A 14,557-nucleotide genomic window follows, 5' to 3' on the forward strand; every position below is an offset into this window, starting at 1 on the left:
TCACATGGCGACTGCGATTCTGTCGTCGCTGGTATGGAAGGATAAATGGAACATTGCCTGCAGCGACCCAGCGATAGAATCGCGGCGACTAGTTGTCGCCGTCGCGGCGATGAAATCGCTTAGGTCTGGGGGAACCTTTATTCACATTGCTTTGCTTCGATGAAATTAACAATAAAATCATAATGTTTAGATATGGCATGTATGAAGGCTCGAATGACTGTTATAAATGCTGAATCGTCATTTTTCGACATATATGGTGACCATAACTAGAGTGAATTTGACAGTTCATGTTTACCAAACGAAAGAAAAACACAGGGCATGGATAGAATTTGGATTGAACTCAAATTGATCATTTAATACACGTAAGTAAAACATGAAGTACTCAACTAGTGGTGATGGCGCTTTATCAGTCGGACACATAAAAAAACGTTTCCGTGCCACTGTTAGAAAAGTGGAAAAGTGAAACTTTTATAGCGACTGGAGCGGGTCTACGCGCCGTGTTTTTCCTCTATCTTGTATTCTTTAAAGTTTGTCACCTCGTGATTTCGGAAATGAATATTTCGATATCAAGTTGATTTATAAAGCTGAAAATTGGTTAGGATGCATATTATGAGTAAGCAAGCAGCGTGGTGATGTTTCAGAGCTATTTTTTGCAATAATGAAAGGATTCAGCTCTTATTCGAAGTCGAGTTCACTTTCCCACTTTTTTGGTTCTGATTTTTTTCAGGGCTGCAGAGTTTGTATTTTATAAGACTCTTATTGTAGCAAACACAAATGGCAATTGATCTGATTTAAAGCCGAAAGTAACTTTTATAGTAACAAAATGACTTTAAGAAGTATTTCATCATGACAAATAGAATAAACAACAAGGAGTTTTAATGGTATTTCCCAGGCAGGTTTAATCAAAGCATGGACTGCTCTAATAAATTCCTATTTAAAAGTTCATAGTATTCGGAATTAATAACCTGTCACAAAAGGTTTTGGCAACAGCTTGAAGATGGATCATAATTCAGGCGTGGTAAAAGCTTTATCAAAACTGGAGAACAAGCCTATTGCCATAATAAAACCATAATAAATAACATCGAATGCCAAATAGCTGTATGAATGTTACTTGGGGCAGTCTAGGTAATTTTTGGATGGGAAATTGTCTCGATTCCCCTGGGTGTTAGCCTCATGATGTACGAACGCAAAAATGGTATCTTGGCTTAGAAATCTCGCAGTTAATAACTGAATGAACACAGTGAAAGATACCCAATATTTTTTTTTGCAACATTATTTATTATCTGCTATATTTAATGCTTTCCATTGTTTATTACAATTTTTGTAATTTAATTTCTCCTAATAACATTTTTTAACGCTTTCAATGTTTTTATGATGACCTTATTGCATGGAACACATTGAACATGAATATTGTAATAATATTGTCCTTGTCTTACGTATTCTAGGATATTTATTTTTGTGTGCTTGTCATACTATTAAATTCATTTATAACCAGCGCCTATCTATGTACTAATAAATATAAAATTACGTTTCTAATTTGATTCCAATTTTCATTTGTTCGGTTAGTACGATATTAGCCAGCATATCTTGAGCATCATAACACAGATCATAATTTTGCTCCAAAATGTAGATCAGTAACGTCGCCAGCCAACAGTAGTCTACATCGGTAGTGTGCTAAGCAACTTTTTTTTTCAAAGACAAACCTAGGAATGAATCCACTACCTACTATTAGAAGCTTCTTTCCTTATGGCCGCAAGTTTTAGCATACTTTTAATTATCAAATATTTTTTTAACAGCTGTCACAGAAAATAAATATTCAAAGATTTTTTTCATAAATATTTTATCTAGAAAACAAATTGCAACAAATGTAGACTCTAAATAATAATAGAAACAAAAGATATCGCCAAATTTATTTTGCCTTATTTGGTTAAATAGGAATTCACTACATTGTTTATTACAGGCTTTTCCGTATTTGTATTTGTAGAATAAATCTAATCTTTGCTTTAAATTGGCAGCGTAAAGCATCAACTTTATATTGTTTTTTTTTTCAATATATACACCAAATGAACTGGAGACAGTTACTTATATATAAAAACCTTATGAAAAACTCGAAAACTGTGTCTTCTTTGCAAATAAAAGATTAGATTCTTATACAAAAATGATAGTTTTTTTGTATACATCTTCTTCCCTATATATAAAAATGAGTTTGCATATTCTTTGAGGCAATATAACTTACGAACGGATGGACGAATTAGCATGATTCATGTACGGTTCGATTCGTTTTAAGAAGGACTGTGCTTATATATAGAAGAAGACATACATTTTCCCGGGAATTAGTAGAAAAAATCACAAAAATGCACAACAGTTGGCAGAGGCGCGGTCACGTTCCGAGACGTGGGTAGGACAAAAACTGAATTTCAGGGACTTTCTGGAGGTCCTCTGGGATTTCAAGAGTTTTTTTTTCGGACATCCTCGGATAAGTTATAAAACTCGCTATAACTATTAAGACAATCATTACACTTCCAGAGTTTGTAGATCATTTCCAAGTAGCATGTCTTCAAATATCTTTACGATTTCCAGAAGTGGTTATGGATTTCTGTAGTTTTTTTTTTAAATATTTAATGGTTTCATCAATCAATTATCACTATGTAGCTTCTAAGAATTCAAACCTTTAGCAATCTTCAGAAACATCGCTATGGTCTACCAGTAAAGCTTATGATCGTCCAAGAATCTTTCAGGGTGTTCAGTACCATTTACGGGTTTTCAGAAATCTCAAAAAACGAGACGAGCCAGCTTTGGATTGAATGTCTTGCTAATAAAGACAAAAAAATATCTCAAAAATAATGATACTCCGAATTCTCTCATAAGCTTGCTTTCACACATACGAATGTGCTGCCTTATGAATAGGAGGTCTGGAGAAGAACACATCACATAATGTGGCATAGACTACATCACTTTTCTAAGTGAATCCTTGATATATACTTCTGTTGCAAAGGAATTCTCGGTCTCTAGTAGCATAGAAAACTACACACTAACATTTCTCTCCTTTCCCAATTGACTGGCGCCGTTGTTGATCTATATTTGAGCGCTCTGAAACGTGTATATCCTGAATAGGTGGTAAATACCAACCTTTATTCACTTGGATCATAGCGTTCTGATAAGTCACGGAGAATCAACCATTGACAAGTACAGTCAGTCTAAACTAAGTTATATTCTCGTTTAGATATTAAACTTTTGTTCAATTCACATGTCAGTCTGTCAACTATTATAAAATTTTAGAAATTCTCTGAGCCCCTCTTAACTAGCAGAAATAATTACGTACTTCCAGAAAAAAATCAACAATTTTATGAAAGAGCAGATACTATTAAGATCTTTAAGACTTCTTGGAAAATTTCAATACATAATTGAAACTTTTTGGAATAGAAAGAGTTACTCACAGATTCTGAGAGGCTCTTCGGAATAGAGTTTTCCTTCACAATCCCCGAAACCTCCACGATTTTCAGTTTAACCTCTAATAAACTTTCAAACATCTAATTAAATTTGAAACGTTCAAATAATAGTATTTTATCTTTTAGTAATTAATATGGTATTTTATTACCATAGGACCATTATCATGGGTAGGACAATACTTCGACTGTCCTACCCAAGTATTTTCATGCGTAGGACATGTCCTACTTGTCCCACCCACTCCCGGCGCCACTGACAGTTGGTAGGGTTTCTTACCCCATTCTCGCCCTAACATGCATGCGACTGCATTATTTAATTGATATTTATGACAGGAAGTAACTTTTCCTGAATTTCGTGGGCCGTGCAATACTGCAATGGGGTTCACTTCTGCTTAAAAATAGGTTTTATTGGTAAAAATCCTACGGCAACCTTGCGTACAACCTGACTGTGCTGTGCCTTTAAGTTTTTCATTTCCAGTTGGTGACGAAAAAGAGTTGAAATTTTTAAACATTTTTGAAATTTGAAGTGCCCTAATGAACACTTTAGTGTGCAACTTCCCAATATCAAGTACCTTACAATTATTTAAATTGAGGTATGTGATAATGCAGTCATACTCTGTCTATATACAGGGCGAAGTCGAACGTATCCTTTGAGCATATATGTAGCGAACATGCGAATGATCGCAAAATTTTTAATTCAAAACCTAAATTAACAGCATTTGTAAAATCTGCATATTTTACTCCACCGAATTAGTGCCGTGTTGCATATTCTCTTCTGGTATTCATATCAAGGCAAGTGAACAAACAACAGAAACCAAACTCATAAATGAATACCAAGCGAAACGACGAATCCTTACATCTGAAGGCCACAGGTGGAGATTTTTCCCCTTTGGATCAATTGGTTACACCAAGTTCAGTCTATATCTCTTAAGGATATAGTCCTCTAAACCCTAGGAACCTTTTTGTTTGCTGGCTATCCTCTGTTCGTACAGTTCTCTCCTAAGTCGATCGATCTGAGTTCGTTTCAACGACCCAGGCAATTTAAAAATACTGCTAACAAATTGATGACAATCCATCAGATTGGGGTTCTTCTCCAGAGCCCGGAATAAGCCTATTAATGTGGAAATATCATCCGTTGCCAGGATTTCTTGCCGTAGTTGTATCACTATAGTGATTCCAACTCGTAGTAGGATTTTGTTTCCTTCCAGAAACACACAGTCCCATATTCGAAGGGCGGTTTCGGTAGGCACCACTTCCGCGTATAAGCAGATGAGCCACTTGGTGGCTATCACAGGCCATGGCAGTCCTGAAAACCAAACATCAAACATCACACATCAATATATTTGGATCAGCTATTTGAAGCTCAAAAACTCACCTAAGTCAGCGATATGTTTATGCACATCAGGTACGCGTATTCTAATTAATTCGCTAAGCACATCAATATCCGTGATGAGGTTATCCATCTTCTTGGTGTGGTAGAGGGGGACTATGTTCTCTACCAGCACTTTGAGCAACCAAAATGTTGATTCTTCATTTTTCGTCACAATTAATATTAGGCCTAATTAATAGAGAAGGAAATGTTAAAGCATAGAACACGCAGTCATCCTATGTATCACTACTCACCGGCAATGTAATTCAGTCCCTGGCAATACCCAACCGAGTTGTTGTGATGTGCATACGTAATGAGCACGTTGTACAGGCCGAGCTTATATTGCTCAAAGTGAATATTGTCGGGAAAGGTACGTGGAAGATCGATTTTGATTTGATCCGCTGAATTGTATGAATAAAATTTATTGAGATTCTATATCAATAAACATCGCGACTTTCATGGAAGGGTACCTACAGATTTCCTGATCGTATTCGTACCGCAGCAAGGTCTGGTATAGACTTGGTTCTATTTGCTGCAATCGATAGGCACCGGACGACTTCATCCACACATCTTCCCGCAGTGGGCCGGGAATACCTTTGCGTACGAATCGTTTCAGCTTGCGAGGATTCGACAGAATGTCCGAGTCTTTGGCGAACTTTTTCCACTTGATGCTCCGGGTCGTCAGTACCGTGTAGTAGCTGGACATAATATTTTCGTACGACTGGTAGTCGAAGTCTGGTTCACGTTTAAAGCCATACTCGTCGACGTCACTGCAGATGGATATAGGGTATGAATAAGAATAACGAAATGAAAAAGGTGTGTTATATGAAAGGACGTAAGAATAAAAGGGGAATAAAGGGTGTACCGTTTAAAATCCGCACATACTTAAATTGCTCTAACTTTTGATCCATCGGGTAAATAAAATAAATTGAATTTTTTAATATATTTTATATACGCTCTGTGAGTTGATTTCATCAGAAAGTAAACGAAAAAACGGTGCGAGCGCGAACATTTTTTTCACGAGTACTTTGAGAATAAGGATCTGTCGCATCGTTCCATCGGAAAAAAAAATAAATCGCAATCTCTAGTATCATAAAACGGTTCAAAATGTCTTTTATCATAAAACGGTTCGAATCATGTCTGTCTGTTGATCGGAAGCGAAGATCCGGGAAAAATGTCGTCAGCTCAACGAAAACGATCTCAAGCGCTTGGTTGGGGCCTTTAAACGAAAACGAACGCCTCACATGTGGCTGAAAAGAAGCATGTGAGCAAGACTACTATAGCTAGACTACATACGTTTAAGGTTCAGAAGTCCCCAAACCGTGATGAGAAACAGAATACGGTCGCAAAAAGCCGTTCCCGGAAGTTGTACAACCAGAAGTTAACGAAAAATCAAAGGCTAAGTATGATGTTTCTGAGAACCTCCAGACTCAGAACATATTAAAATCACCAATAAGTTTTCAATTCCGCAAGCGATTTGTACTAGCGGAAAGCGGAGTACACCTTTCGTTACCGCAAGCACCATAAATGGCCAGGTGTATATCTCTCCTGATAGCTCACGACGGTTCGACGATGTTCTGGCCGGGTTTACCATCATACCTTAGGGATGAATGACTGCCTGAGTTAATATCCCTCAAAAACAAACCATCATCATCATCATCATCATGCCACTACACGAAAGACGCGCTAGAGTGGTAAAATGATGTCGAATGATACCGATTTTGTTCCAACAGATTTCCAACAGCTTTTGTGCACACACATACACACATAAGCGGGCTTGGTAGTCATATGGCTACTGCTTCTGCCTCATACGCAGGAGGTCGTGGGTTCAATCCCAGGTCCGTTCCATTCTCCTACTTTGTATCTTTCTCTATATTTCTCATGTTCTAACAATCGCTAGAACTGGAAATGGACTTCCATACCATTTCCATTTCTATTCCTATACCTTCAACTTGAATATTCTAGCAGTAATCTGTTAGAATTGGAAATGAACTATAAAGCTCATTTCCTACATCCAATTAGAAATTCCATCAGTTGCTTCTCTGCCTCTCGGACCTAACCCAAAAATTCCAACAAATTCCGCATGAACTTGTGGCAAGTGCAGAGGTATATTCGGCTTGCAGTGGGCGGGTGATTGCATCATCATTCCTCCCCCTTCCCTACATCGACTTGCATTCTGACGTGGCAGGCGCAGGATGACCTAACAAATGAGCACCAGTACTTGTACATTGAAGATGTGTGCTAGTCCCATGCAAACATCTGTTGGTTCCCTGTGCAAGAACAGCTGATCTGGTCATAATGGAGTTGCAACTACGAGCAGTCAATCCAGCTCAAGCTCAAGCTCAAGCTTTCGTGCACACACATACACACACATACGCACGGGCTGCGAAGTGGTGAGTTGACATCTGGGAAGGAGCGACCAACAAAGCTCTGGTCCTCACAAATTCCAATCTCACGCTTCCACGGGTCTTCCGATAACAATCGACCGCCAGCTAAGGGTTTTGTACTTAGCTGCTCTGCTAGTGCAGCCGGGGCACTATTGTCCTTCTGACATCAGCTAGAGTGAGGGGGTGCGACCAATGGGACCATCGTCCCTAACCCCTAATCCCAAGGCGTTAAGCGACCAGTGGAGCCTGTGGGGTACCTGGGCACCCTCCACAGTAATTGTCCCTTACCACGTCATGCTGGGCTCTGGCGTGGTGGACCTCTTTTCCCGAGCAACTCATGGGACCAAAATGGAAAACCAAGTCAATTCTTCAATTAGTGGTAGTAGTGTAGGCGACAACCCCTTCGCAAGAGGTGGGTTGTTCAGGTCTCCGCCTAGGAGGCCATAGGCAATAGTCGGCAGCTCGGTGTGCAGCGCCAGCGTGGGTCACTTAACCTTCTCCTCGGCTACGCCGGTAGAGGTTATAGACGGCCCATGGCTGCAACGGATACCTCCAAGGTAGTCAAGTTAGGGAGCGTCAAGGTGGGATGGTCGGTGTGCCCTGTGAGCATATACGAGCAACCCGAAGTTTGCTTCAAGTGCCTGGAACCGGGGCACAAGCAATGGGACTGCAAAGGCCCTGACAGAAGCAAGCTCTGCCGACGCTGTGGATTGGAGGGACATAAGGCACAATGCTGCACGAACCCTCCCAATTGTTTGATTTGTTCCAGCAAAGCTTCGATGTGCCCGGCGTTTAAGCGTACTGCAAAATCACAGTGCAGGTAACGCAGCTGGCTTGCTCGGCCTCGCTCGAGTGTCCGGTGTGCGCAGGTTTAGAGGACACGGCAGAACACGTGTTGCTCGTGTGCCCACGTTTTCGCGCAATGCGTGACCACATGCTTGCCACACGAGTCACGATGTTTGGTGCTGCAAGGACACGCAGCTAACCTCGATGGTGCGTTGTGCACTGCCCCCCCTTTGAAGCATTACTTTCTGGTTGTACCTAAAGGACTATGGGCTTGGCGGCAATGAAAACAATTTAGCAGGTCGGGGGTGTAGTCCTGCCTCCCTCGTTTGCTGTTGGAGGTGGTCCCTAACCCCGCACTTCCTGGACAACCCAGGATGTCTATTGAGCAGATTTCCCCTCCATTGCTTAAGAAGAAAAAAAAACATACGCACGGACAGACATGTGCTCAGTTTGTTGAGCTGGGTCGATTGGTGTATAACACTATAGGTCTCTGGGCCTTCTGTAAAAAGTTCGTTCTTGAAGTGGAATGATAGCCTTTCGATACAACTTCGTTGTACGAGAAAGGCAAAAAGGTTCGCTTTTTCCGATATAGGGTGATATAAAATGGATAAAGCCAATACTATTCTATTCAGCCGTACCGTGACTAATCATACTTTTCGCTATATAGGAAGTTAGGGTCAAAAGATTTCGAGCTAGTGGTCGGGTTGGATATTTGCACTGCGGTAAGTGCGTACGTTCGTGATGTCGAAGAGGAATTTACCGTCGATTAAAACGTGGTCGATTTGGTTTTCGGACTACCATTCCGCGAGAGGCTGCAGAATTTATGCATCGTTGGCCGTTGTCGTTCGATACGGTATGCCAACTATCCGGTCCGATGACCGGACTATAAATTTCCTCCCTGCCTACCTGAGCGTTCATGTCGCCGATGTCCATCGTATATCTGCTCCAGCTGTGCATAGAACGCATGTTATTAAATCCATGAATGATACATGCGTTCTGAATGATTCTTCTATATTCACGCTATCATAATGAAATGAGTGGAAGACAAATAAGCTTGTTTCTCATTTCTGAGAAAGATTCCTGTGTGGCAGTGAAATTGATTTGAAAGCATCAAAATAAACTTGATATAAACAACAACGGAGAGCCACTAAAATATCAATCAAAGCAATCGTGGTACTTCGTCAGTATACTGACTATAGTCAAAGACATCTGGTCAACCATCACGGAATAGATCGACAGTTTTGAGCCAAACACAATGGACACGTTTGCGTGCGTTTTGACAGTTCCCCCATGGCAAAACTGTCAAAACGCACGCAAACGTATCCATTCTGCTCAGCTCATTTATCAGCAGACTTTCGCTTGCCTAGCAGCATGATCATCTCCACAATTCCCATCAGCATTCGTGAAGGATTCTCATCAGAATGCGAGAAAAATTCCCATCAGAATCCAAGATCAATTCTCATTGGAATCTTTAAAGCATTCCTTTCCAACTCAGTCCAACCGCAATCCAGAAGAATTCACGCGGGATTCCTTTCGGTGTCATTGAAAGATACCCTTGATACCCTGTGGGGGACACCCTTCAAAATCCATTGAAGAGTTACTTCAGAATCTGTCGTTGATTTGCTTCGAAATTCCTACGAATTCATTCGCAGATTTGCTTTGGAATCGTTAGGAGATTTGCTTCGGAGTTTCTCGACGATTTGTTTCGGAATACATCAACGATTTGCTTCGGAATCCCTTGAATATTTGATTCGGACTCTCTCGACGTTTTGCCTCAGAATCCCTCAATGATTTGCTTCGGAATCCCTCTGACGATTTGCCTCGACGAATTGCTCCGGAATCATTCGACAATTCGCTGCGTAATACATCGACTGTTTGCTTCGGAATTCCTCGAAGATTTAGTTCAGACTCCTTCGACGATTTATTTCGGAATCATTCGACGATTCGCTTCGAAATACTTCAATGGTTTGCTTCGGAATTCTTCAAAGATATGCTACAAGATTGCTGGAAGATTTCCTTCGGAATAACCGGAGGATTATTTCACAGGAGGATGAATTCGGAGTCCCTCGACAGATTGCTTCGAAATTCTTTGATGATTTGCTTCTACATCCCTGGAACATTGCGTATGAAATCCCTGGAAAATTCACGTTGGAATACCTGGAGAATTTCCGACGGAATCTCTGGAACATTCTTGTTGAAATTTCGCACATCGGTATTTTGTTTGCTGAGTTTCAACTGCAAAATTTCTTTTTTACTGGAATACTAGTATTTTAGTGGATCTCCAATGATTTTCGGTAATAAATTTACGAGTTTCAGTAAAAAAATATGTTTATCGTTATGACGGTTACTTATTTTTACTGAACAAAAAGTCATTAAACTCGTAAATTGCTGAACTTCACAAAAAGTCGGTACAAATTAAAACAGTACCACCGGTAAAAAATAAAAATTCACCGACTAGTTATTAGAAAAATACTGAACGCTATTGTAGAGCCCTTTGATGTTGTTTATTTGGCTATTTTTACCATTTTGAAAATTATTTCGTCGGGCACAAGTCTCAGATTCAAGTCTCTAAAGTGCAAAATAATCGTTAACAGCTAAAAACAACAACTAATTGCCATATTTAGCTTCGATTCCTGCCGTCTCTCGGCTGTTATAGACAGCATCCGACGGGAATACGCCACTGGCCGCCACCAGCATCCCGGTTCCAATGTTCGTCAGAGCATCCTGGTGCTCCGTGATTTCGAGCGCTCCCCAGTCCCCACTCTGCTGTGAAGGCACTTTTGGAATCCTGCGGACCGCTGCTCGGACATCTGGTCTTGCATGGTTTGCGTCTGATCAGCGGTATTGTTCTCTCCCAGAACCAGTGTGTTGATGCTTCTCGGGCCGAACACGTTAAAAAAATACCACGACGCGGATGATACCCATGCCGCGTCTAGCGAGGATAATTCGATACCTCGATGAAACACCGGTTTGAAGCGCAGCGTCAGCGGGGATAGACTATTCGTCGTTACGAACTCGGAGAACATCCAACTGTTCCAGTTACTCGGCGGAGCCCGTTTCTGTGTCTTATAATAACCCGTTTCCTCATTGTTGAAGTAATTAGTAATATAGCAGACGACTGCGGGGTGAGGTATTTGCCGTTTTCACGGAGAAGCCGCGCACGGGTCAGACAGTCAGGCGTCTTGAATCTGAGTCAATCCGACCTTTCCCATGGGATGAAATCAATATCGAAAACTTATTACAAAACCCCTGAAATTTCTTCATATTTCTTATATTTCATGCGAAGGTCCATTCAGTAGATATAAGTGCTGTCTAATGAGAGCTTGAAGTAGCTCGAAGTTTCTCCCTGTCCCGCTCATGCCCATTTGTTGACAAAAAAGAACGAGCAGGAAGGGAACAACTTCGAGCTACTTCAAGTTGCTCATTGGACAGCACTATACTGTCCAATCAGTAAAATATTTTCCAAAAATTCAATCCTCGTTTACTGACTAACTCAGTTATGGTCACATAAACGAACAACCTTAATTACCGATTTTAATGTTTATTTGACATTTCTCGTTTATGCTGACAAGTCGGTAATGTAAAATATTGCTGATGAAATTACTGGGCGATCCGTAGTCCAAAAACTCAGTAAAACTTTACCGACTCCGGTAAAATAAAGTAGCTGTGTAACACACATCTACACTCTTACAGGTTCCTCCGAGTCATTTCACAAGGTTCCAAAGGTGGCCAATCAGCTCAATTGTCCTTTACAGACTCATTAGAAGATAATTCGTGCGATTCCATAAAGAACTTGCTGTCGCATGACACGTTTTGGTCTCTAAACGGAAATGCCATGTTCCCGCTGTACACTCCGTGAGGTTCTGGGAGAGGCAAATAAAGTCTTATGCAATTTACAGACTCAGCAAATGTCTATAAGTGAGAAATCATGAAGAAAGAGCTGTCACATGACATGTTTTGGGCTTGTAACTAAAATACCACAAACGCCAAATCATAGGTACCCCAACGGAAACATTTGGAATTTGAACACTACTCGATGTGGATTCAAAACTAGAATGAAAACTGGACCTGTCTCAAAATTTCACATTGATCGGTTGAAAGGGAACAGAGTTTTTTTTTATTTTATAATTTGCCACCCTAAAGACCCTGGCCTTTTGATTTACAAAAACGATAAACGGGATCGATAATATAATCATTTATTCAATCAGCCATGTGTATTTATCAGCTGATAAATAGTAAAATGATAAAACTAATTCTTGTTTTTATCTATTTTGATTCCATACTTGACATAGAACTGTTATCTCCCATATCTTTCTATAATATCAATATTTTCGAACTAATTGCAAACATGTGGGCTGCTTCGAACTAAACTTGGTAGGTCTATTGGTTAATAAGTTCTTAAGTGGCAAAATTTGGTGTATCGCTTTCAAACGTTCATAAGCAAACAAGATTGAGATCTCGACTAATTAGTTCAGAAATTTTAAGTACTGTAAAAAGGCCAAATTCATACCTGTATCAAAACCTTCCAACACCCAGCAATATGACTCACCTGAATTTCGAAACTGCCATGCTTTTCGCGGATGATGCGTATTTGTTTCAGTAATGACGCGACAATTATTTCAGCGCTCGCAACGGCTGCCCTGGTCTGGAAAAAAGAAAACACCAGCAGTGAATGACGGACGACTACTCCCGCCGGTTGCTTTTGTAACTTTCACACGATAATTCCTGACGCCAACGACGCCACCTCGCTGCCTGCTCTATACGCTGAGCGTACAATTGACTGTCACACCGGTTGACTACACTAACAACATTGAAGTATGGTACCGTAATTCAGAGTTGCATTGCCACAGTTCAGACATAAACCGCATTGTTAGCAATATGATTTTTACAATTTTAGGACTTTTTCGGAAATTAATTCATTTCATTTTATGCGTACACTTTTTGTAGGATATCCTTTGTTATGCAGTTTGGGGATATTCGATATGAGTTGTGATCGTTTGAACCTGAGATACATGGAAACTTGCACAAACAAGTGACAACTTTGTGTTGGCGCTTGGTGTGTATTGGGTAGCAGAGCCCCGGCCCATAGGGTATTGAGAATGCAATATATAAAAATACTTCGTTCTTGATGACAACCTTAAAAATATAGATTCCACTTCATCATAGCAAACATTCGTTTGATTATATAGTCATTTGAGGATTCGATGTTCTGATGGTTTAATATGTATTCTTCGAAGGAATACAAAACCTCTTACAAACAAAAATAAGTCAAGTTTTAGTATCAACATAGACCCAAGAAAGAAGATAAAGAAGCTAAGGACTTCAATATTGTTTAAGATGTTTCACTAAAATAATATATGTGATTGTATCTAAAACTCAACAGATTTTGCATATTACATGAAGCCACCACATTTTACGGTACCTCATGTGCTCTGAGTATCAGCAATCGGAGCTACACCACAGTGTATTATGCCATCGCCGTCGTCTTCATTCTTAATTCACTTTTTGTGCACCAACCAGGTTTAAAATTAAATCTGGAGAGATGCTGTTTCAACACACTGACTTCCTGACCTACTGATGTCTCACCAAATCCACACTTTTTGTGAAATTTTCAAATTTTCTTACGTTCAACTACCTATTCATATATTATTGCTCTCAAATTGTCCAAAAACACCTTCACTCACTCACAGTAAGCTACATATGTACCTACATATTCAGCGTCAATCTAATCAGTTCATTGCTGAGCGGTCAGATCTTCTTTACTTCAATATCACCACCTTAGCTAAATACCACATCACATGGAGATACGCCCCGCTTCAATGAAACCCAATCATTGCACTACTGAAAAAAAAACCCTGAAGACGGTGTTTATGGATTTCACTATGCTTTCGATTACGTACTAACCGTACCAATTGCTACCTACTTTATAACCGAGCTTAGAATAGCGGGACCACAAGTGTTGACCATTTGTGCGAAATGCAAATACGAAATCTTCTATTTACCTGACTGGAGGAAATCGAAGAACGACGGCTTTGCACACGGTGACTGGCACTGGCCTAAGCAGACCTTCTCCGTTCGGTCTGCATTGTTTTTGCTTTCTTACGATTTTTCGAACTACTCGCTAGATATGTAGATAGACCCTTCGGTAGAACCGTGATCGACTCAATCAATGTTTTAATGGCACTGCAGATGGCTGATGTTTCGTGCGATATATCGTACCTAGTAGGCCACAGCACTGTGTGTGGGTGATGAAATGGACTGCAGACGAGGTGGTTGAATCATTTTTGTTTTGATTCTCATCGAGCTTTGCTGTCAGAGAGGATTTCGAAACAGCTGGGCATGTTCGCATGCGCTTCGCATTTTCTTCTAGTACGTTTGGTTCTATAGAACTATTGCTGATAGCTAACATGATAGAGTATTAAATATATTTATATAATATATTAGGTCTGATAAACGTGATTAGAACAGTCAAGCGCAAAAAATATTTTTAGGGAAAAATATAATAAAAACCCTAATTAGTCAGAAAAATATATAAAGCTCTTTTAGTGGAATGTATTCAACCGTCTTAG

At 40.1% G+C, this 14,557-nt stretch overlaps 1 protein-coding gene and 1 pseudogene across 4 annotated transcripts; both read right to left on the bottom strand.

Annotated features, from left to right (window-relative positions):
- Window positions 1–3,274: 3,274 nt before the first annotated feature.
- Window positions 3,275–14,218, bottom strand: LOC134226532 (growth hormone-regulated TBC protein 1-A-like). 4 transcript variants are annotated; one of them, XM_062707363.1, is made up of 6 exons: window positions 13,991–14,218; window positions 12,538–12,633; window positions 5,290–5,585; window positions 5,070–5,216; window positions 4,822–5,004; window positions 3,275–4,752 (listed from the first exon to the last, which is right to left on the bottom strand). In XM_062707363.1, the coding sequence occupies exons 2-6, from the start codon at window positions 12,555–12,557 to the stop codon at window positions 4,397–4,399; spliced, it is 1,002 nt and encodes a 333-aa protein (XP_062563347.1). In that variant the 5' UTR covers window positions 12,558–12,633; window positions 13,991–14,218; the 3' UTR covers window positions 3,275–4,396. The 4 variants fall into 4 exon arrangements, with proteins under 4 accessions (XP_062563347.1, XP_062563351.1, XP_062563348.1 ...); XM_062707367.1 differs by lacking the exon at window positions 13,991–14,218 and adding an exon at window positions 13,699–13,850; XM_062707364.1 differs by lacking the exon at window positions 13,991–14,218 and adding an exon at window positions 13,695–13,850.
- On the bottom strand, window positions 10,596–11,200 carry LOC134227886 (ER membrane protein complex subunit 3-like; annotated as a pseudogene).
- Window positions 14,219–14,557: the final 339 nt, after the last annotated feature.

The sequence above is a fragment of the Armigeres subalbatus genome, chromosome 3, assembly GCF_024139115.2.
Source record: "Armigeres subalbatus isolate Guangzhou_Male chromosome 3, GZ_Asu_2, whole genome shotgun sequence".
Lineage (NCBI taxonomy): Eukaryota > Metazoa > Arthropoda > Insecta > Diptera > Culicidae > Armigeres > Armigeres subalbatus.